Raw genomic sequence first — 24,939 nt, 5'->3', positions numbered from 1 at the left:
TTAAACTGGACAATAGCGTATTCAATAGAAATGAAAAACAACAAAGGGCGCGCACTCGGTCACGTACACAAACCAGCACAGTATGATTCTACAGTCCACTGATAGAAAGGTCTCATTCTTCTTCATTTTTCAGAAAACAAGCCTGAAACAATGTCTAAAGACTGTTGACATCTAGTGGAAGCCATAGGAACTGCAATCTGTGTCCTAACCCATTATATACTCTATAGTATAGGCATTCAATTGAAAACTACCCACATAAAAAAAAATCCCACTTCCTGGATGGATTTTCCTTAGGTTTTTTGCCTACCATATCAGTTCTGTTATACTCACAGACATTATTTTAACAATTTTGGAAATTTTAGATAGTTTTCTATCCCAATCTACCAATTATTTACATATCCTAGCTTCTGGGCCTGAGTAACAGGCCGTTTACTTTGGGCACGCTTCTCATCCAGACGTTGAAATACTTCCCCCAAGCCATAAGAAATTGGTTCAGTAAGTCATTATCAATTCCCTGAATCAATGACCCATCAAAAGCCTGTCAGTACCTTAATCATTGATGTATGCATTGAAGTCCCACTTGCTGTTGCCACCTTATGTCATTATAGCCAATAGCTTTACTGAAGCATGCATTTATAAAATGTCTTATTCAAATGTGTATACTTCTCATAGAAATGTATATACTTATTTAAAACTATCATACTGTAAGTGCCATGATAAATTCCCAATTAATATAATATAATGGTTCATTAGGCCACTATCAACTCCCCTTCCACAAGTCAATGTGCCATCAAAAGCCTGTCAATACCTTTATCGTTGATGTATGCCTTGAAGTCCCATGTGCCGTTGCCGGTGTTCATGTCATTGTAGCCCATAACGTCATTAAAACCATTAGCCATAGTGATGTTGCCCATGTAGGTGGAGTTGAAATGCCATTCACCAGGGGGCCAGTGAACACACTTCTGCTTCAGGATTCCCATGAACATTTGCAGGCCGATCATAGCGAACACAGCCAGGCAGAACACTGTTATGATCATCACATCAGCCAGCTTCTTCACTGACATGATCAGAGTGCCCACAATGGTTTTCAGACCTTTCAAATAAATAAAAATAAACATTAAAATAATATGTGACATGTAAACTATTTGTTGAAGAATGAATAACACAATGTGGAGAATATTTGATGTGCTTGATATCCTTGTTCTCTGTATGTTGTAATTAACAACCCTTTTTTTTATTGTGTACATTGCAGGGCATTGTGCTTATAATATAATAACAGACGCCATTTACCAGATGCTTTTATCCAAGGTGACTTACAGTAGAGAGCTGTAATACAAACTAAAACAACCCTAGGGTTGCTTGCACCGCACACTTACCATCTGAGCTACACAGGACCCAAAGCAGGTGTTCAAAAGCAGGTGGTGCAGTAAACAAACACACCCCAGTGGGATTTGGACCTTCTTATGTGACACGTACCGGGAATTACAGTGATTATTTTAAGGGCTCGGAGTACACGGAACATCCTGAAGACAGACACGTTGCCCAGGTCAACAAACTCTGTGAGGTACCTGCCGAACACAAAACATAACAACACAACCACACATTAGAATAGAGGAGTTGACAGTTGATGTGTCAGTTGAACAAAAATCTCTTCAGTTTCATGGACTTTTAATCTACACTTAATTCAACACCATTGGCTCAGTTGTTATTCTAACATGGAGGATCAGAGGATTGCTATGGTAAAATATATGGTTTAGCGGAGGATATATTTAGCTCAGGGCAACTATCGACTTCTAGAGCCAAATGGCAGTGTTATTTGTAAACGGACTGCAGAAGGCAAGAGTGTGACTGGACCAGTAAGACACCATATATGGAGATTTAGTTATGAAGTGGCATACGTCATGATGTGGATGTGACTCCCACGCAAAAGTGTCAATGTTTCGAAGAAGGATGACACTTACAAAAATACATTTGAAAGAAGCTAGATCACATAGGTTCCACAGAAACAATCTGTTTCATATTTTTATAGTAGGATCCTTAACCCACTTATATCAACAGCCTACCAGGAACAGTGGGTTAACTGCCTTGTTCAGGGGCAGAACAACTGATTTTTACCTTTTCAGCATGGGGATTGGATCCAGAAGCCTTTCGGTTACTGGCCCAACACTCTAACCGCTAGGCTACCTGCCGTACATGACTGAAACTAGCCGGATGAGTTTTAAGGTGTTACTTTTCATCGGGGCTCCAAGGCCATATACAGTACAGTATCTGCCCCTCATATACAGTACTGTGTCTGCCCCTCAAAAATCATAGTGCAGCAATTTGGAGCACCACAGACCTTTAGTCACTTGGTACTGGGGCAAAGAAAGACAGGGAAGGAGGTAAACACCTAAAAATAGACCCGGAGTGTGGTGTGTGACCTTCCTTTGCAAGTGGACAAATATTTTCATTCTAAGGCTCCATGATAAAACAAGGCAGGTAGTGTAGAAGGGCATTATGGAGAGAGAAAGAGTGAGAGAGAGGGATGGAGAGATATATTTTATATTTTAGTCATTTAGCAGATGCTCTTACCCAGAGCAATTTACAATTAGTACTCCTTAGCCAAACAAAATAAAACATAGCTGCTTAAAAGAAAAGGAAATACATGCAAGCTTTGCTATGTTTACTAAAGACTAGTCAATCTGAGTCACAGAGTTGACACTTTTAGTAAACTTCTGACATTGGACAAAACACAGGGCAGGGAACATGCCCACAATCATGACAGGGAAGTGTCATGGTTGCAGAGAGTTCCATTTCAATCCAGTCAATTCAGGAAATGGATTGACATTCCATTCATGAATTAAACTTTTCCCAATATTTTGACATTGGTGAATACTGAATTTCAACTCATTTCCTGAATTGACTGATTTGAAATAGGACTCGACCTAAGGTGAGTGTACAGGTGTGAGGATCGGTGGAAGAGGGGACAAGTTCTTTCTAGGTAGTTTTCACTGGGTAAAGTTGTATTCTAGGTGGATTTGACCAGGTCATGGACATGGATGAGGAAGCAATCATCGTATTTGATGTAGTAGACAGAGGGTTTAGAGCGAGAGTACATGGGGTGCTGGGGCCTGGGGGAAGGAGAGGTAAGGAGCAGACATGGCCAGGGTCAAACTCATTAAGCCATTGGAGATGTCATTTGACCTTCCTAACCTTTGACCTTACTTCTTCACTCATGCACACAGACACACAAAGAAACACACAAATACACACACATTCTAATACCTGTCCCTGTGTCTAATGTTACTGGGCTGACAACTGACAGCAATCACTCTCCCAATACTCACGTCATGCTGATCAAAATGAAATCCAGCCAGTTCCATGGATCTCGTAAGTATGTGAAATCTCCAACACAGAAGCCACTGGACAACACTTTAATTGTTGCCTCAAAGGTATAGATACCAGTGAAAACATATCTGCAATACAAAAAGAGGAGGAGAGAGAGAAGCTGTATAAAATAGCTTTAGGTGAAACTTTGTAGTGGTCAAAATCACTCTCAATAATGTTATAGTTTTCACAAAGCATTAATAATCTCCTATGTAGGTTTGAAACTTACTCAACAGTTTTACTCCATGCCGGAGGGACACTCATCGTCATAAACGCACAGTTGGACACGACTGTCAACATGATGAACATGCTAAACAATGTACCCACATTAAGGAAATAACATGGAGTTACAATGGTATTCAAATCTAATTCTATGGACCAATTTAATTAGTCAATTTTTTTAAAGAACATTTTATTTTATTTATATCTTCTGATTCATATGAATATAGTAATCAGTAGTGGCTAATGGGTGACATACTTGATAATAAAAATCTTTAATAATAATAAAATCACGTTAAAAGAAATCATTACTATTTTCGATATGGATCGAACCCAGGACTCATCCATTGACATTGACGAATATACAACGTCAGTCACAGGCTTCATTAGGAAATGTGTTGATGATGTTGTACCCACAATAACAATCCGGAAATACCGAAACCAAAACCCTGGATGAATGGAGATATCCGTACCATGCTGAGTGCCCGTACTGCAGCATTCGATGTTAGCAGAACAAACCCAGATGACTCGGTGGCTTGCGACACGTACAAGGCAAGAATGTACGAGCTCCGCAAATCCATTAGGTAAGCAAATAGACAATACAAAATTGAATTGATGTTCGACAACTCAGACTCGTCAAGTAGGTGTCAAGGACGAGACTATCCCGAGATACAAAGGCAAATCCAGCTGTGTGGTGCCCACCGAAACCTCCATCCTAGTTGAGCTTAACACATTCTATGCTCGCTTCGAGGCAGACAATACCGATCCATCCAGGAAGAGTCTAGCTGCTCCGGACAACCAGGTGCTTTCGCTCTCCGAGGCTGATGTGAGGAAAACTTTCAAAAGAGTAAATACTCTGGCCCAGATGGCATCCCTGGCCGCATCCTCAGAGTATGTCCTGACCAGCTGGCGGGTGTCTTCTCTGACATCTTCAACATGTCTCTGTCCCAGGCTGTAGTCCCCACCTGCTTCAAGGAGACTACCATACGTCCCAGTGCCCAAGAAAAAAGAGATGACATGTTCAAATGACTATCGCCCCATCACACTCAAGTGCTTCGAGAGCCTGGTCATGTCCCACATCAAGGCCAGCACACTGGACCCACTCCAATTTGCCTACCACTCCAGCAGATCCACAGAAGATGCCATTTCCATTAATATTCACACGGCCGTAACACATTGGAACAACAATGTGAAGATGCTGTTCAACACCTATTGTTTCTTCCAAGCTTGACACCAAGCTCAGAGCTCTGGGTCAGGACACCACTCTCTGCAACTGGATGCTGGACTTCCCAACGGGCAGACCACAGGCTGTGAGGATTGGCAACAACCCCTCCTCCACACTGACTCTTAACACAGGGGCCCCCCAGGGGTGTGTCCTCAGCCCTCTACAGTACTCCCTGTTCACCCACGACTGTGTGGCTTTGCACAACACCAATTCGCAATGCCACCCAGATCCTCTTCAAATACTACTGCTGCACCATCGAGAGCATCCTGACCGGTTGCATCACAGCCTGATACAGGAATTGCACACTCCATGAGTGCAAGGCCCGACAGCGAATAGTGAAGATGGTCTAGTGCCCCCACCCATCCAGGAGATCTACTTGAAACGGTAATGTGGAAGGCCAGCAGCATCATCAAGGACCCCGCACATCCCAGCCGCGAGCTGTTCACTCCCTTACTGTCGGGCACATGGTATCGGAGCATGAGGTCTGATACCAACACGCTCAGAGACCGTTTCTATCTACAGGCCATCAGACTGCTGAACACTTAAACTGGACTGACCACCTGCTCTGATTCTCTTTACCTTAGCACACATGTACACAGACACACTATACTAGCACACTTCTTGGACTCTGAACATGCAGCAGGGATGCTAAGTTATATTTATTTATCATGTTGATCAGTGAGATACTTGTATTGAAAAGATATGAATGCATGAGAATTTTGATGGATCCTCTCCTGAGAATACTGAAGGGAGTCAGAATGTAGCAGGCAGGCTCAGCATTGAATCTGAATATTGTATTCCTTTTGGTGATGACAATAAAGGTCTGAAAAACAAGAAGTAAAGATTAGTGAAGAAGTTTTTGAAGTCCAATATTATCTTTACTTTAATTGAATGTATTCATGTTTGTCTCAAGGATATTAGCAAAATAGAGTTGGCATGAGTCATGTATCATGATACATCAGTTATTGTTGTAATCCGAGGGCATTTACCCTCTGAATAATAACCATATAATATTATTATTTGGAATGTGTAATTCTGTCAAAATACACATCTAATTTGAGCTTATTGCAAAGGAAATGACTTTGTGATAATGTCTGGTTCTGTGGACACTCAGTCCTCAGGCTACTAAGGGACCGGGGCTGCAGTGCTCACTTTGTGTGATTTGTAGAAAGGATCCAGTTCCTCCAGAGGTGTGTTGAACAGCTCACATGGTGGGTCTCCGTAGATGAACGGCAGGATCTTGCCGGTCTCCAGGTCGACGGCTGGCTTTGGCAGGTCCTGCTCTGCCACCTCCGAAGAAGAAGGTACAAAAAATATGATTACTAACACGTTACCATTTCTTACTAGCACTGAATTTGTGGATAGCAGCTATTTTAAAAGACCGTTTTACTTTAAATGGCTTGACTGTGATATGTGGTCATTTGAACTGCCTTATTTGAATCCACTGATTGTAAAGTCACTCTGGAATCTGGATAAGTGTCTGCTAAATTACTAAAATGTTAAATGTACCTCAATGTTCAGGGTCTTTTGTCTCTCCTGCTCCTTTGCTTCCTCGGCCATCCGCCTATCAATCTCCACCAGCGACTCAAGGGTGAAGTGGCGGAACACTTCGGTGCCTGGGGGAGGGAGCAGGGCGACCATCTTGGCATTCTGCTGGGTGAGGGATGCAACCACACTGGGGTCTCTCAGCAGTGGGCTGTGAGTTGGAGGGATGGATAAGGCAGATTAAAAGATTTAGACACGAAAATGGAAGTTTAAAAAATACATATTTAAAATGCATTATTTTAAACAACATGTTCTGGCATAAGGGAATTTTATGGAGAGGGACAATTACACAGAGAAATGATTGGGTGAGGACGCTGTGCAGCAGCTTCAGCTGAAATGTGAACTCATACATGTGGGTCCTTTTCTGTGTTTTGAGCAGCCATGCCTTCATCTGCACTTTGTACAACAATCCGTAGCCATGAAACCACTTTACAGAATCCTCTTCCCCTTTTGTCAATGGAAACTCCTTTCCAATGACAATATGACTTCTAAATAATACTATTTTGACAAAAACCAAGGCACTGTGGCTGGGGATACTACGTCACCGCCAAAGTCTAAGGGTAGACCTAGAAAGTTCTAGCCCCTTGGGTGCTGCCATATAGTTACATTAGAAGTGCCCATCCCAAGAATGCTCAAGCTCATTGGCCACGGATAAAATTACTTCAAATAACATTATATGTACAGTAGCTAGGGTTGCAAAGGGTCGGAAACTTTCCGGTAAATTTCCATGGGATGTTAAGCCCGGGAATTTGGGGAATCTTGCTTAAATTATCAAAAACGTTAGCATATAACAGTGAACCTTTTTTGTGGGATACACATAAGGTAATTCTAGGTATTGTTGCTATCCCCAATTCAATGGAATTGCAACCCTCTGCATGCACAGTGCATTGATCCATCACATGTGCAGTGCACTCTTCCATCACATGTACAGCTGATTCTCAAGATCTTGGATACTAAGGAGATGCTATTTAGCCCACGCTAGTACACTGTCTGAGCCAAGGACTACATGCTTTCTGGTAAGTTTTGATTACAATACTGGGTGGGGTGAATATATTTTAAATGACATACATGATTTTTTGTTAACTAGTAAATAGTAGCCTACAACAAAGTGTGTTTAAATCATTTCCAACTTGTTAGCAATTTCTTCTAGTTAGTTTTTGCTACCATGTGGGTTTTAGCTCGCTTGAGCCTGCTAACTCAGGAGTGTTAATTCAACTATTTCCATACATGTCTCATTTTAAAACATATCTTACAAAGAAGTTGTTTAATCTAGCTGCATAACTACTTATCTGTACATGGAATTAATCTTTACGGGAAATTGCCATATCAGATGTGTGGAGACATTTCACAGCAGCTACTGTAGAAAGGAAAAGCTGTGTACATGTCACGTTCTGACAGTAGTTCCTTTATTATGTCTTTATTTTAGTTTGGTCAGGGCATGAGTTGGGGTAGGTAGTGTAGTCTGTGTTTCCTTTTCTATGTTGTGTTTTTATGTTTGGCCTGGTATGGGGCAGGTGTCGTTCTTTGTCTCTGATTGAGAATCATGCTTAGGTAGCCTTTTCCCACCTATGTTTTGTGGGTGATTATTTCCTGTTTAGTGTTTTTTCCATTCACCTTACGGGACTGTTCGTTTGTCGTTTATTGTTTGGTTCAGTGTTCAGTTATTATATTAAAAATATGAACACTTACCATGCTGCGCTTTAGTCCTCACCTTCTTCCACCACAGACGATCGTTACAGAATCACCCACCAACCAAGGACCAAGCAGCGTGGTATCGGGCAGCAGCGATCTCCGGACTCATGGACAGGGGAGGAGATTTTGGACGGAAAGGGACCCTGGGCACATGCTGGGGAATATCGCCGCCCCAAGGCAGAGCTGGAGGCAGCGAAAGCTGAGCGGCGGCAATATGAGGAGGCAGCACAGCAGTGCGACAGGCACGAGAGGCAGCCCAAAAACATTTTTTTGGGGGGGGCACACGGGGAGTGTGGCAGAGTCAGGTTGGAGACCTGAGCCCACTCCTCATGCTTACCGGAAGAAGCGCAGTACTGGTCAGGCACCGTGTTATGCGGTCAAGCGCACAGTGTCGCCAGTACGCGCTCATAGCCCGGTGGGCTACAGGCTAGCCCCCTGCAAGTGCCAAGCGAGAGTGGGCATCCAGCCAGGGCGTGTTGTGCCAGACCAGCGTGTTTGGTCTCCGGTATGCCGTTTCGGCCCAGGGTATCCTGCGCCGGCTCTGCGTGCTGTGTCTCCGAGGCGCTGGGAGGGTGCAGTGTGTTCTATGCCTGCGCTCCACCCGTGCCGGGCGAATGTGGGTATTGAGCCTAAGGAAGAGGTGCGAGTGGTATGCACCAGATATCCAGTGCTCACCCACAGCCCGGTTCAACCTGTGCCTGCACTCTGGATGGTCCGGGCTAAAATGGTGATCCAGCCGGGAGGAGGGGTGCCAAGGCTGCGCACCAGGGCTCCAGTGCCCCCCCACAGTCCGTTCCATCCAGTGTCTCCTCCAAGCACCAGGCCTCCTGCCTGGTGGGTCCTGTGGCAGCCCCACACACCAGGCTGTCTCTCTGTCTCCTCCCTCCAGGTGCTCCCGCCTGTCCAGAGTCTTCTACCTGTCCAGTGCTGCCAGAGTCTCCCTCCTGTCCAGCGCTGCCAGAGTCTCCCTCCTGTCCAGCACTGCCAGAGTTTCCCTCCTGTCCAGCGCTGCCAGAGTCTCCCTCCTGTCCAGAGCTGCCAGAGTCTCCCTCCTGTCCAGAGCTGCCAGAGTCTCCCTTCTGTCCTGAGCTGCCAGAGCCGCCAGTCAGTAAGGAGCTGCCAGAGCCGCCCGTCAGTCAGGAGCTGCCAGACCCGCCCATCAGTCAGGAGCTGCCAGAGCCGTCCTTCTCTCCGGCGCTGCCGGAGTCTTCCGCCTGTCCGGTTCTGCCGGAGTCTCCCGTCCGTCCGGTGCTGCCGGAATCTCACGTCCATTCGGGGCCCGCTGCTAGGGTACCCAGTCCGAGGTCGGCGGCGAGGGTCGCTGCTCTAAAGGCGCCACGGAGGCGGGTAAAGAAGCGGGCAAAGACTACGGTGGAGTGCAGTCCACGTCCCGCGCCAGAGCTGCTTACCGCGGACAGACACCCACCCAGACCCTTCCCTATAGGTTCAGGTTTTGCGGCCGGAGTCCGCACCTTTGGGGGGGGGGGGTGTACTGTCATGTTCTGAACTTAGTTCCTTTATTATGTCTTTGTTTTAGTTTGGTCAGGGCGTGAGTTTGGGTGGGTAGTCTATGTTCCCTTTTCTATTTTGTGTTTTTATGTTTGGCCTAGTATGGTTCTCAATCAGAGGTCATGCACAGGGGGTCCAAAAGGGTAACAGTACAGGCAGGGAAAAGGCTAGTAACGTAGTCCGGGAGATCAGGCAATAGGTAGATAATAGGAAACCCGGCTACAGTACAGGCAGGGAATAGGCAAAAGTCGTCATTAGTAAGGCAGGCAAAAACTATCATATACGAGAGGAGTAAATCCCCGGAAAAACAGAGCTCTGAAAGACATATGTCACAAAACAAACAATACCTCACAGTGATGGGGTGCAAAGAACTGAACTAAATAGTGTGTGGTCATGACATACAGGTGTGTTAGAATTCAGGTGATTGGGACCTGGGGAGTGAGCTGCGTTCAGGGGATCTAGGTGTTTGAGAGTGTGAGCTGGAAAGTGGGCTGTAAAGTGAGCTGCTTTCAGGGTATCTACGTGTTTGAGGGTGTGAGTTAGATGCAGACTTTACAATTTTCACATACAGTGCCAAATCATATGTGAAGAATGCAACAAAGATGCAGAATTATCTGGCCAAGTGCATAAAGTTCCCTCAGAGCTCACAACAAGCAACCTCTGACAAAAGTCAATCGAGGTGGAAATGATGAATCAGACACCTTATCGATAGCAACAGCTCATGGTCCTCCTGGAATCAGAAGTTCTTTTGACTCAATGGAGGTACGTAGTCAGAGAAATGCTGATGAATGTCTTGCTCGAGCTGTATATGCAACTGGTTCACCTCTGATGCTTACAGGCAATGTGTATTAGAAGAGATTTCTTAATGTTCTTCGCCCAGCATACGCCCCTCATGAAGGCTGCTTGGTCTAAAGTGGAGGAGTCCTACCGTCACATCACACCCATTGGCTGTGCTGCTCATGCATTGAATCTGCTCCTCAAGGACATAATGGCACTAAAAACAATGGATACACTCTACAAGAGAGCCAAGGAAATAGTTAGGTGTGTCAAGGATCATCAAGTAATAGCAGCAATCTACCTCACCAAGCAAAGTGAGAAGAATAAGAGCACCACATTGAAGCTGCCCAGCAACACCCATTGGGGTGGCTTGTCATCATGTTTGACAGTCTCCTGGTGGGGAATGAGTCTCTCCAAGAAATGGCCATATCACAGTCTGCCGATATGGACAGCCCCATCAAGAGGATCCTCCTGGGTGATGTATTTTGGGAGAGAGTGGTAAGCAGCCTGCAACTCCTGAAACCTACAGCAGTAGCCATTGCACGGATTGAGGGAGACAATGCCATCCATTCTGATGTTCAGACTCTGCTTGCAAATGTAAGAGAAGAAACCCGTACTGCCCTGCCCACTTCACTGTGGCTCCAAGCAGAGGAAACTGCAGTTCTGAAATACATCAAAAAGTGTGAAGACTTCTGCCTGAAGCCCATACACGCCACAGCGTACATGTTGGATCCTAAGTATGCTGGCAAGAGCATCCTGTCTGATGCAGAGATCAACAAGGCCTATGGTCGCATCACTACCATGTCTCGCCACCTTGGCCTGGATGAGGGCAAGGTTCTTGACAGTCTGTCGAAGAACATTTCCAAGCAAGTGCTTTGGGATGGAGATGCAATATGGCAGTCATGCCAACATATATCATCATCCATCTGGTGGAAGGGACTTTGTGGATCTGAGGCTCTTTCCCCTGTTGCCTCCACCATCCTTCAAATCCCACCAACATCAGCCGCCTCAGAGCGCAAATGGTCCTTGTTTTGGAACACACCCCAAAGCACCCAACAGGCTGACCAATACAGGGGTTGAAAAATGTGTGGCCATCCTGGCAAATTTGAGGATATCTGAGGTTGACAACTAGCCATCCTCAACAGGGTTGGAAAGTGACAGTTGAGAGGCCTCAGATGTTCAAGAGGTGGACATCGAGGAGGTCCAGGGAGAAGACATGGAAATGTTTTTGGGAGATGCAATGGATCATTGGGGATCATTCCATTTCCCTTTCTTTTGTTGTTTAGTGAAATCATCCCATGTGAAGAGTCAACTCATTTAATTAAAGTTAAATTCGTAACTAAATTGTTTTCAAATATTTATTTTGGGAGGATTTAATAATTTGCCATTATGTCTACTTATGATAAGAAAAAGGTTTATGTTTCTGTCTCCATATGATATGGTAAATATATCCAATGCAAAACATGTACATTTAAATGGTATTAATATTAATCTGCATATATTACCATTAATCCCCACGTAAAGTTTCCACCTCTGAATATTCCCCAAAATGTGCAACCCTAACAGTAGCTTTGACTGGACTGATCATGTCAACATCATACTTTCAAAATCTTAGCAAGCAGTCATCATCATGAATCAAGTCGACAATCTACTAGCAAATCCTTTTTAATCCTTGTCATATGAAGATAAATAATAAAGAGAAATTATAGATAAAATGCATCGGTGTTCATAGGTCATTGTCATAAATATTACACAACAAGTTGGAAATCGCAAATTCAACAGTGACTTGTTTGGAAGGGGTCAGTGACAGTAGCTAAATCTGCAAGTATTGCAAAGCAATCACTAGCCTGCTTTTCAGTGGAGTGGCTGTGTGGTCCTAAATCTGATATTAAGGGGCTCTTTTCCAAGTTTAAAATTATAAAAATTTAACATTGGTCGTGCTGTCAATGAAGCATGATTTGTGCGCCTAAAACAACTGTTAACTCTGAAAACTTGACTTCAGTGAGTTCAAGACAAATAGAAAGTCAGGAATAAACAAGCTCTGACTGGGAAAATACGTTTTGAACGGTCATCCAACTCAGAATTGTAAATCCGGCAACTTTCTAGTGTCACGGCGGTCGTCGGAAGGAGACCAAGGTGCAGCGTGGTAAGCATACATTTTCTTTTATTAGAATGTAAATGTCGTCAACAAAACAAGAAAACAAAGAAATGACCGTGACGCTTAACAGGGCATTAGTGCCACTAACAAAGACAACTTCCCGCAAAGAAAGGATGGAAAAGGGCTACCTAAGTATGGTTCCCAATCAGAGACAACGATAGACAGCTGTCCCTGATTGAGAACCATACCCGGCCAAAACATACAAATACAAAATCATAGAAAACAAAAACATAGAATGCCCACCCAAATCACACCCTGACCAAACTAAAATAGAGACATAAAAAGCTCTTTAAGGTCAGGGCGTGTCATCTAGATTCAAGTGAGCACAGCACAAAAAGGTGAGTCCAAAAATGTATTGTATGCTGCTGCATAAATTATGTACTGTAATATGCCAGAGAGATGCTGCTGCATAAATTATGTAATATGCCAGGGAGATATGTATACTGTAGTTAAGAAAGTAATACTAAGTGTCTGTTGAGTATTAAGATGTTAGTAGTCCATGTGCCTCACCCTAATAGTTTGATCTATTTACAATTCTTAATTTCTCCTACAGTTCTGCCGTGGTGCACATATAGCCTATAACCTGTTTAAGATAAATGTAATCATCAAATATTGTAAGAGCTTTCATTGTCTGCTTATATGCCCCCTTTATTTATCCTACAGTTCTGACTTGGTGAACAGGGAGAACACTGTAAGAACAGCCCATGTTCTGAATTCTGTCACTGTACATTTCAAATGTGCTAAACAAATAGTTATATTGACTATGTACGTCCTAGCTCGCTCATTAATGTCTTAATCGAAATTACGGATTGCCTCTTATCCGCTTGTCATCCACTTATGCCATAGTTTGTACATCTCAATTGTCATTAGAAGCTACAATTGGTTATTTAGCAAGTCAGCCATATCAGATTTGTTTTTTTAAATGGCAGTAAATGAGGCTGAATGAACTGTTTCGCTGCCAGACAAGGCTCCGCTGATCGCCAAGTGTAGCAGTGGTAAGATGTTGGGACTGCTGTTAGGACAGCTTTATGTAGACCCTAACAGTTTTTGGGCACAGTTTGTTACTGTTATAGTGATGTGTTGTTTAGTGTTGTGTTGTGACTGCTGGCATGCATCACAGTTTAGTTAATTATTTTTCCCCATTTACATGCACTGATGCACGCACACACACACAGATGTCACTCTGGGTTACTGAACAACAAATTTAAAAAACAATAACCTATGTTTCAGTTGATAATACCAGGAATACAAATTTGTATCATATAATTTCTCAAAACTTCCAGTTGCAATAGCCTGCTATTCAGTGGAGTGGCTGTGTGGTCCTAAATCTGATATTAAGGGGCTCTTTTCCAATAGTTGTAAAATAATGTGTTAAAGATAAGTATTGACCAAATCCTGGATAAAATCATCACAATAGTATCTATGTAGATAATATTTACTTTACACAACAAAACCTGGCGACTCTGGCTGAAACAATCAAACCCATTCCCTCTTGCATACAACCACCAATGTGGTCCATTCAATGTAGGATATTATGAGCAATTGAATTATGTTCCATTTTATTAAAGTTATTTTCTGAGCGTACCAACCATGTTGATAATTGAGCACGGACTACCATCACATCTATAAGGACAAACAGAGAACTTCTAACTCACAACTTAACAGTGAGACTGTGAACCCCAATCACCACCCTCCTGAAATGCGTATATCCACTTACAGTAGACGAGGACTTATTTTCAGGTCTTTAGCTTTCTTCCTCCGAAAGGTCCTGTTTCTCTCCCAGGCTTCCAGCAGAGTTATCTTTCGGGTCGGCATGACAACAGAGTCCTCCGCTATCCTTTCACACTACGGTTGTGCCTTTCTTTACACATAGAGCAGTTCTGAAGGAACCCCTTTGCTGGCAGTCCCTTTTAAACTGCTGGATTAAGATGAAAGTTCGACCTCCAGCCTCAGTCGGGTCGAACAAAGTTCCCATTTTTCTTGTTGCACGTCCGCCCCCATAGTCCAAGTTCTCTACCCGTTTTACCCATGGATGGGTCATAGCAGGGGCACAAGGACATTATTCTACTGAATGGAGGCACTTCATGATGGATTGTTCTTAGAGAAATGGATCACTGGGATACATTCAAGTCACTGAGCAGACACAGTCTAGAATGTAAATAGTGAATTGTTGCAGAAAGCTTCCTATGTTATGGCTAGTTAAGTTGTCTTTAATGTTTATTACTACAATTGCTATTACTTGCAGCTGCAAGACTTATTTGACATGGCAACAAAATGTGTATGAAATCTCAGTATTATCTAGTTCAAGGATAACTACATGTTCACGACCGCAGCACTTCGAGATGTATGAAGCATTAGTACAGAGCTGTCAGACTGTCCCATATTGTCCACAACTCGAGGACAGTGATTTTGTCCTTAGATGGACTGTCCCTAATGCTCCCTACCGACTTCACAAGGATGTGATTTTATCCACACGAGGGCTGTGCTCAGTGTAAAAGCCTGCCCTGCGCCAGGCTCAGCTTTGGATCACAGGAGGATTAGAGATTGGAATTGCAACACTATTGGACATGAGGGATTGCCTCGATGAGTTAAGTCAGACAGCTAATTATTTTATGCAGTTTGCATAACTATAATGGCTGAAGATGTTGTAACGGTCTTCCTGTTGTGAAGGAGAAGCGGACCAAAATGCGGCGTGATTATACTGATTCATGTTTAATAACAAAAAGGAATAAACATGAACACTACAAAAACAAAGAATGTGGAAAACCAAAAGAGTCCTATCTGGTGCAAACACAGAGACAGGAACAATCACCCACAAACACACAGTGACACCCAGGCTACCTAAGTATGATTCTCAATCAGAGACAACTAATGACACCTGCCTCTGATTGAGAACCATACTAGGCCGAAACATAGAAATACCCAAATCATAGAAAAACAAACATAGACTGCCCACCCAACTCACGCCCTGACCATACTAAATAAATACAAAACAAAGGAAATAAAGGTCAGAACGTGACAGATGTACTTGTTCTACAACATTTTTCTAATATTTATTTTAAGGTATTATCTTTGGACTACAGACTGATCATTTGATTATCTCCCCAAATCTATTTACCAGTAAGCATGTTAGGAAGATAGCAATTGTGTGAGGTTATATCCAAAGCCCAGAGTCTTTGCAGAAAACCTCAATAATAAAATGATGTCCCTCTGCAACAGAACATCAATAGTGTCCTTTCTTTAGCGGCCTCTTTGTTGTGGCTTTCTGGGACAGATCCAAGCATTCCTTAATCCCCCAATGCCACCGGTCAAGTTCCTGACTCATTATGGATGCATGGACAGAGGGAAACAAGTCCAGAAATATTGAGAGGCCTGAGACTTCCCAGAATTGCCTGGACATTGCCTAATCAGTAAACCATTTAGAACATTCTTTATTCTCCTCAGCATGCTACTAGAAAGGGGAAGACTTGTTATCCAACAGATTGTTGTTAGTTAAAATTCCGGCTTCAGACTGTGGTGACATCGTTTATATGAAACCATTATACGCAGTTTATCATGGCTCACTAAGCTTTATTATGGGTTCAGTACACATCACCTCATTCTGCATCATAAAGTCTGGCCCTCTCTTAAGTCTCGTAGATAAATGGACTGTTCTATTTTTGTTTATAAAGCCCTCTTGTGCAAACTTCTGCCATACCTGACTTCATTGTTAAATTACAGACATACGAGTCACCAGACCCGATCACAGGAATGGTTAACTCTGGAGATTCCTTCGGTCTTCACTGAGTTAGGTACAGTAGATCTGTGTTTAGTTTTTTTGCATTTTACTTGTGTAATGATCTCCAGAAGTCTCTAAAGTTTGATGTTCTTGTGCCTTTAGTGTCACGCCCAGATCTGTTTCACCTGTCCTTGTGATTGTCTCCACCCCATCCTCTTATTTTCCCTGGTGTATTTATCCCTGTGTTTCCTGTCTCTCTGTGCCAGTTCCTCTTGTCTTGCCAAGTCAACCAGCGTGTTTTTCCCGTGCGCCTGCTTTTTCTTATCTATTGTCTCTCTAGTCCTCCCGGTTTTTGACCCTTGCCTGCCCTGACTCTGAACCTTCCTGCCTGATCATACTGCCTGCCCTGACCTCGAGCCTGCCTGCCACTCTGTACCTCCTGGACTCTGACCGCTTGATCTTTTTGCCTGTCCACGACCATTCTCTTGCCTGCCCCTTGGATTCGAATAAATATCAGGAGACTCAAACTATCTGACTCCCTTGTCTGCATCTGGGTCTCGCCCGGTGCCCTTATACTTTAGGTCAGCTCAGATGGCTGGTTGATAACTTTTTACTGAGGAAATGTCTTTTGTTTTTCATGATAATATTTCTGTCACACCCTGATCTGTTTCACCTGTCTTTGTGATTGTCTCCACCCTTGCGCTGTGTCGTTATAGTTTTGTTAGTTGCTTTTCTTAAATTGCTTGTATGTTTTTTACCACATTGCAATTGTAAATATTGTGAATTTGTATGATTGTGTGCAGGGATCCCTTGTAAAAGAGGCTTTTATCTCAATGGGATTTCCCTGTTTAAATACAGTTCAATAAAATATAATTCCATCCAATGGTCAATTTACAATAAGAACCATTATTACAAAATACAATTGTTATTGCTATCTACAACCTAATTAATGTATTTGCTTTCTCTCTCTTTCCCTCTCTGGTGCCTTTTTTTCACTCATCATGGCGAACATTTAATCTTAGAAGCTGTTTAATCAGATGTAGGCCATGTAACCTGTATCTTGGAGATATTCTGGCACGACAGTAGTAGTATCTCCAAGACACAGATTACAATGCCATTTAATGTCCTGACACTATAAATCTTGACAGCATATTGCAGGTGGTATTCATCTGAGATGAGTCATCTTCAGAGATGAGGGGGCTGGAGGCTGTGTGGATGGAAGACGTTGGCACTGCATCAGACAATGGTTCACACATGTTCACTGACCAAATGTTGTGAAACTCCAAGGAGGCCAGCATCACATCATGGACAGGATGGGTGTAATACGAATTTGGGCAAGATAGATCTCTTAAGGCCAAATCGTAACACAAGATCTGTGAATGGAACTCGAATTTTGGTGAAAGTCTATTTGACATCATTGCATGATTTACACAGAAGTCTGAGTTACACACGGACTTTGTGCTAATTGAAATGTTATTATACAATGAATTTACAAAACCTTAAGAACACCTGCTCTTTGCATGACATAGACTGAATCCAGGAGAAAGCTATGATGCCTTATTGATGTCACAAATCCATTTCAATCAGTGTAGATGAAGGGGAGGAGACAGGTTAAAGAAGGATTTTTAAATCTCGAGACATGGATTGTGTATATGTGCCATTCAGTGGGTGAATGGGCAAGACAAAAGATTGAAGTGCCTTTGAAAGGAGTATGGTAGTAGGTGCCAGGCGCACCGGTTTGTGTCGAGAACTGCAATGCTGCTGGGTTTTCACAGGCAAAAGTGTCCCGTGTGCATTAAGAATGGTCCACCACCCAAAGGACATCCAGCCAACTTGACACAACTGTGGGAAGCATTGGAGTCAGCATGGGCCAGCATCCCTGTGGAACGCATTCAACACCTTTTTGGAGTCCATGCCCTGACAAATTGAGGCTGTTCTGGTGGCAAAAGGGGAGGGGAGGGTGTGCAACTCAATATTTTGAAGGTTTTTATTTATTTTTTTATTTCACCTTTATTTAACCAGGTAGGCAAGTTGAGAACAAGTTCTCATTTACAACTGTGACCTGGCAAAGATAAAGCAAAGCAGTTCGACACATACAACAACACAGAGTTACACATGGAGTAAACAAACATACAATTAATAATACAGTAGAAAAACAAGTCTATTTACAATGTGTGCAAATGAGGTGAGATAAGGGAGGTAATGCAATAAATAGGCCATGGTGGTGAAGTAAATACAATATAGCAATTAAACACTGGAATGGTAGATGTGCAGTAGATGAATGTGCAAAGTAGAAATACAGGGGTGCAAAGGAGTAAGATAAATAAATGAATACAGTAGGGGATGAGGTAGTTGTTTGGGCTATTTACAGATGGGCTATGTACAGTTGCAGTGATTTGTGAGCTGCTCTGACAGCTGATGCTTAAAGCTAGTGAGGGAGATAAGTGTCTCCAGTTTCAGTGATTTTTGTAGTTTGTTCCAGTCATTGTCAGCAGAGAACTGGAAGGAGAGGCGGCCAAAGAGGAATTGGCTTTGGGGGTCACCAGTGAGATATACCTGCTGGAGCACATGCTACTGGTGGGTGCTGCTATGGTGACCAGTGAACTGAGATAAGGCGAGACTTAACTTAGCAAGGTCTTGTAGATGACCTGGAGCCAGTGGGTTTGGCGATGAGTATGAAGCGAGGGCTTGCCAACGAGAGCGTACAGGTCGCAGTGGTGGATAGTATGTGGGGCTTTGGTGGCAAAACGGATGGCACTGTGTTAGACTGCATCCAATTCGTTGAGTAGAGTGTTGGAGGCTTTTTTGAAAATGACATCGCCGAAGTCGAGGATCGGTAGGATGGTCAGTTTTACGAGGTTATGTTTGGCAGCATGAGTGAAGGATGCTTTGTTGCGAAATAGGAAGCCAATTCTAGATTTAATTTTGGATTGGAGATGTTGATGCGAGTCTGGAAGGAGAGTTTACGGTCTAACCAGACACCTAGATATTTGTAGTTGTCTACATATTCCAAGTCAGAACCGTCCAGAGTAGTGATGCTGGACGGGCGGGCAGGTGCGGGCAGCGATCGGTTGAAGAGCATGCATTTAGTTGTACTTGTATTTAAGAGCAGTTGGAGGCCACAGAAGGAGAGTTGTATGGCATTGAAGCTCGTCTGGAGGGTAGTTAGTGTCCAAAGAAGGGCCACAGTGTCCAAAGAAGGGCCAGAAGTATACAGAATGGTGTCGTCTGCGTAGAGGTGGATCAGAGACTCACCTGCAGCAAGACCGACATCATTGATGTATACAGAGAAGAGAGTCGGCCCAAGAATTGAACCCTGTGGCACCCCCACAGAGACTGCCAGAGGTCCGGACAACAGGCCCTCCGATTTGACACACTGAACTCTATCGGAGAAGTAGTTGGTGAACCAGGCGAGGCAATCATTTGAGAAACCAAGGCTTTTGAGTCGAAAGGCATAGCCAGGTCGATGAAAACGGCTGCACAGTATTGTTTCTTATCGATGGCGGTTATGATATCATTTAGGACCAGTCAGGTCTGGTTCTAAATTGAAAGGGGCATGCTTATTTAAGATTGTGAGGAAGGCATTTTTAAAGAATAACCAGGCATCCTCTACTGACGGGATTAGGTCATAATCCATTCCAGGATACCCGGGCCAGGTCGATTAGTAAGGCCTGCTCGCTGAAGTGTTTCAGGGAGCGTTTGACAGTGATGAGGGGAGGTCGTTTGACCGCAGACCCATTAAGGATGCAGGCAATGAGGCAGTGATAGCTGAGGTGTTTTTAGAGGGCAAGTTGGCTGAAATGATATCTATGAGGGTGCCCGTGTTTACGGCTTTGGGGTTGAACCTGGTAGGTTCATTGATCATTTCTGTGAGATTGAGGGCATCAAGCTTAGATTGTAGGATGGCCGGGGTGTTAAGCATGTCCCAGTTTAGGTCACCTAGCAGCACGAGCTCTGAAGATAGATGAGGGGCAATCAGTTCACATATGGTGTCCAGAGCACAGCTGGGGGCAGAGGGTGGTCTATAGCAAGCGGCAACGGTGAGAGACTTGTCTCTAGAAAGGTGGATTTTTTAAAGTAGAAGTTCAAACTGGATAGTAGGACAGAACTCTGCAGGCTATCTCTGCAGTAGACTGCAACACCGCCCCCTCTGGCCGTTCTATCTTGTCTGAAAATGTTGTAGTTAGGGATGGAGATTTCAGGGTTTTTGGTGGTCTTCCTAAAACAGGATTCAGACACGGCTAGGACAACCGGATTGGCAGAGTGTGCTAAAGCAGTGAATAAAACAAATTTAGGGAGGAGGCTTCTAATGTTAACATGCATGAAACCAAGGCTTTTACGGTTACAGAAGTTATCAAAAGAGAGCGCCTGGGGAATAGGAGTGGAGCTAGGCACTGCAGGGCCTGGATTAACCTCTACATTGCCAGAGGAACAGAGGAGGAGTAGGATAATGGTACGGCTAAAAGCTATAAGGACTGGTTGTCTAGGACGTCCGGAACAGAGAGTAAAAGGAGCAGGTTTCTGGGGGAGATAAAATAGATTCAAGGCATAATGTACAGACAAAGGTATGGTAGGATGTGAATACAGTGGAGGTAATCCTAGGCAATTGAGTGATGATAAGAGAGATATTGTCTCTAGAAACCTAATTGAAACCAGGTGATGTCATCGCATGTGTGGGTGGGGGAACTGGAGGGTTGGATAAGGTATATTGAGCAGGGCTAGGAGGCTCTACAGTGAAATAAGACAAAAAACACTAACCAGAACAGCAGTGGACAAGGCATGTTGACATTAAGTAGAGGCATGCTTAGCCGAGTGATCATAAGGGTCCAGTGAGTAGTGAGGTTGGTTGGGGACACGGTGATTCAGACAGCTCTCCGGACCAGGGGTAGCAAGCTAGCAGAAGACGGAGTAGGTCTGTTTATAGCCTCTTCGTGCTTTTCCGTCAGTAGATTAGTGGGGTTCCGTGTGGTAGAAGGGACCAGTCCAATTGGCAAAATAGTTATAGTTATAGTGGCCCAAGAAAATTGTCCGATGGACCTATTCAGCTAGCAGCCGATATACTCTAGACAGCTAACGATTAGCGGGCCGCAGTTAGCAGATGGGCATTCAGGTTACGTCGCGATGGAGGGGCCAGTTGAATAACCCCCTCCGGCAGATAACGTCGGTAGTCCAGTCGTGAAAGCCCGGTGGGGCTCCGCACCGGCAGTAAAACGGGTCTGGATAGGTGATTGTAACCCAAGAGTGGCTGATGTAACTCTTCAGCTAGCCGGAAGATGGGCCTAGCATGGGCTGGCTCCGGTCTAACTGGTGCTAGCTTCGGGGCAGAGACGTTAGCCAGGAGTAGACACTCGGATTGCAGCTAGCTTGCTGATCCAGGCGAAAAGGCACAGAGCTTGCGGTGGGAATAATCCGGGGATGTCGTAGTCCAGTCGTGAAGGATTGGCGTGGTTCCGTGCCCTGTACCGGCAGATATGCAAAGAAAAATATATAAAAGATATATATATATATATATATATATATATATATATATATATATATATATATATATATGTATACAACAAGACGAGGACAAAAGACGTCTGACTGCTATGCCATCTTGGATCTTCGAGGTGTTCCTAATGTTTGTTATACTCAGTCTAGTGTTTATCAAGAGGGTTGAAGATCCCAGCCCACAACTTTCTCACAGCTTGTCTGGTCTGCTAACTCTCATGTCCCTCATGTCATGTTTCATGACCTCTGCAACCAAGCCAACTGCATATTAAACACTGCATCTTACTCATACTCTGTGTCTCCTACCATATCTTAGTATACCTATGTTCAGCAACTTAAGGTAAGCATATATAGGACATCTTGAGAATCCTCTCACCATGCTATGACATCTGGCAGAGGTTCAAAACACATGTATCGATGGCTACATCATTATAAATGTTGAACTCAGCTCTGCTCTTAACACTGAAAGTTAATACCGAACATAGAAATAGAAGGGTGGCCATGACGGTGCAGTCAAGTTGCCATGTTTTAGCAATTGTAGTTCTATGATTGCACGCACATCTAGTAGGGGAGGAGTCTGATCATGGGTATGAGGGTATTTGGGTGTGGGTTGGGATCAGTGGAGGCTCCCCAGAGGAGGAAGGGGAGGACCATCCTGTCTAGTACTGAATGCATAAGATACAGCTAGCTAGCACTGCAGTGCATAAAAGGTGGTGAGTAGTTGACTCAAAGAGAGATAAAGACAATAGTTGAACAGTTTTGAACAAACTAATTTCTTCCTAAATTAAGGTGAAGCAAGAGAGAGAGAAAGAGATAGCTATATTTGGTAGTATATCTAAAGTTGAAGTCAGAAGTTTCCATACACTTAGGTTGGAGTCATTAAAACTCGTTTTTCAACCACTCCACAAATTTCAAACTATAGTTTTGGCAAGTCAGTTAGGACAGCTACTTTGTGCATGACACAAGTAATTGTTCCAACAAGTAATTGGTCCAACAGATTATTTCACTTATAATTCACTGTATCACAATTCCAGTGGGTCAGAAGTTCTCATACTCTAAGTTGACTTTGCCTTTAAACAGCTTGGAAAAATCCAGAAAATGATTTCATGGCTTTAGAAGTTTCTGATGGGCTAATTGACATCATTTGAGTCAATTGGAGGTGTACCTGTGGATGTATTTCAAGGCCTACCTTCCAACTCAATGCCTCTTTTGCTTGACATCATGGGAAAATCAAAATAAATCAGCCAAGACCTCAGAAAGAAATTGTAGACCTCCTCAAGTATGTTTCATCCTTGGGAGCAATTTACGGACTGACCTAAGACAGGGAATTTTTACTAGGATTAAATGTCAGGAATTGTGAAAAACTGAGTTTAAATATATTTGGCCAAGGTGTATGTAAACTTCCGACTTCAACTGTATATATATATACACTACCATTCAAGGGTTTTTCATTATCTTTTACTATTTTCTACATAGCGGTATAAAATTGAAGACATGAAATCTATGAAATAACACATATGGAATCATATAGTAACCAAATCATTTGTTAAAAGGATCGTACCCTTTTTTTCAATTTTCGCCTAAGATAACATATCCAAATCTAACTGCCTGTAGCTCAGGACCTGAAGCAAGGATATGCATATTATTGATCCCATTTGAAAGGAAACAGTTTGAAGTTTGTGGAAATGTGAAATTAATGTAGGAGAATACAACACATTAGATCTGGTAAAAGACAATACAAACAAAAAACAGGCATATGTTTTTTCCCCCATCATCTTTGAAATGCAAGAGAAAGGCCATACAGTACTTTCAGATTGGAGTCTAGTTGTAATTTAGATGTTTGCCACCAGATGGCAGCAGTGTGTGTGCAAAGCTTCAGACTGATCCAGAAAAGAATTATTACATTACTGCACAATATTTTGTATCAAGTCTGCCAGGAGTTTGCCCAGATGTGCCAAATTCGTGAAATTATACATTTTCAAGTACAAAACTATAGAGAACATGCTATGGTAATGCTATGCTATAGTAATACAAAATGTAAGTTTACACACCCCCAGGAATGTCATACATGATGGATCATTAGCGTATACACTAACTTTCACACATCTAGATGGCCAGGCGGGGTGTGTGTGGAGCCATAGACAGCAGTGGGGTAAAACTATAGACCCCAGTTCCTACATTTGAACATAAAAATGGATTTTATCAAACAAAACTATGCTACATTTTATCTCTGGGACCTCCAGAATGCCAAATCAGAGCAAGATTACTGAATGTAAGTACATTATTTACCTTCAGAGGTGAATATATCAAACCAGTTGCCGTGATAAAAGTTTTTTGTTGTTGTGCACTCTCCTCAAACAGTAGCATGAAATTATTCACTATAATAGCTACTGTTAATTGGACACTGCAGTTGGATTAACAAGAATTTAAGCTTTCTGCCCATATAGGACATGTCTATGTCCTGGAAAGTTGGCTGTTGTATACAACGTCATTGTAGTCACATTAGCGCATGTAAGCAACAACCGTCCCGTAGAGGTTAAACAAATCTAAATATATTTATATTTGAGATTCTTCAAATAGCCACCCTTTGCCTTGATGACAGCTTTGCACACTCTTGGTATTCTCTCAACCAGCTTCACCTGGAATGTTTTTCCAACAGTCTTGAAGGAGTTCCCACATATGCTGAGCACTTGTTGCTTGCTTTTCCTTCACTTTGCGGTCCAACTCATCCCAAGCCATCTTAATTTCATTTAAGTCGGTGGATTGTGGAGGCCAGGTCATCGGATGCAGCACTCCATCACTCTCCTTCTTGGTAAAACAGCCCTTACACAGCCTGGAGGTGTTTTGGTTCATTGTCCTGTTGAAAAACAAATGATAGTCCCACTAAACCCAAACATGATGGGTTGGAGGATCGCTGCAGAATGCTGTGGTAGCCATGCTGGTCACTCAGAAACATGCTCATCACTCAGAAACGTATTCCAGTGTCTGCCTACAAGCTGAACATCTTTGCCAGTGTGTGTGATTGTGTAGGCTACCTGCCCCTCCCCTCCGAAGCATAGGCTACTGCAATCTACTGATGTTCCAAGCGTGATTGAGATTTTTTTTATTAGAGAACTATGGATTAACTGTAGTTTCTGGTAGTCTTTAATAGTTGATTCTAAGATTTGTATTTGCTCATGTATATGTGTTTTGCTCTTTGTTCTTTGTTATAGAGCCTAAAGGATTGGAGAAGTGGTTTAC

At 43.2% G+C, this 24,939-nt stretch overlaps 1 protein-coding gene across 1 annotated transcript in view; it reads right to left on the bottom strand.

Moving 5' to 3' along the window:
* The window catches only part of scn4ab (sodium channel, voltage-gated, type IV, alpha, b), a 35,093-nt gene extending 20,705 nt beyond the window's left edge, over positions 1-14,388 (bottom strand). The window contains exons 1-8 of the mRNA XM_024432921.2: positions 14,209-14,388; positions 6,320-6,506; positions 5,963-6,100; positions 5,515-5,633; positions 3,596-3,685; positions 3,327-3,455; positions 1,477-1,568; positions 809-1,093 (exon numbers count right to left, since the gene is read on the bottom strand). Of these exons, the coding sequence (XP_024288689.1) occupies positions 809-1,093; positions 1,477-1,568; positions 3,327-3,455; positions 3,596-3,685; positions 5,515-5,633; positions 5,963-6,100; positions 6,320-6,506; positions 14,209-14,306 (1,138 nt within the window). The 5' untranslated portion in view covers positions 14,307-14,388. The remainder of the gene's footprint in view (positions 1-808; positions 1,094-1,476; positions 1,569-3,326; positions 3,456-3,595; positions 3,686-5,514; positions 5,634-5,962; positions 6,101-6,319; positions 6,507-14,208) is intronic.
* Between the last annotated feature and the right edge of the window lie 10,551 nt (positions 14,389-24,939).

The sequence above is a fragment of the Oncorhynchus tshawytscha genome, linkage group LG09, assembly GCF_018296145.1.
Source record: "Oncorhynchus tshawytscha isolate Ot180627B linkage group LG09, Otsh_v2.0, whole genome shotgun sequence".
Lineage (NCBI taxonomy): Eukaryota > Metazoa > Chordata > Actinopteri > Salmoniformes > Salmonidae > Oncorhynchus > Oncorhynchus tshawytscha.
The sequence above is the reverse complement of the archived record's forward strand: the minus strand, read 5'-3'. Positions and strand labels throughout refer to the sequence as shown.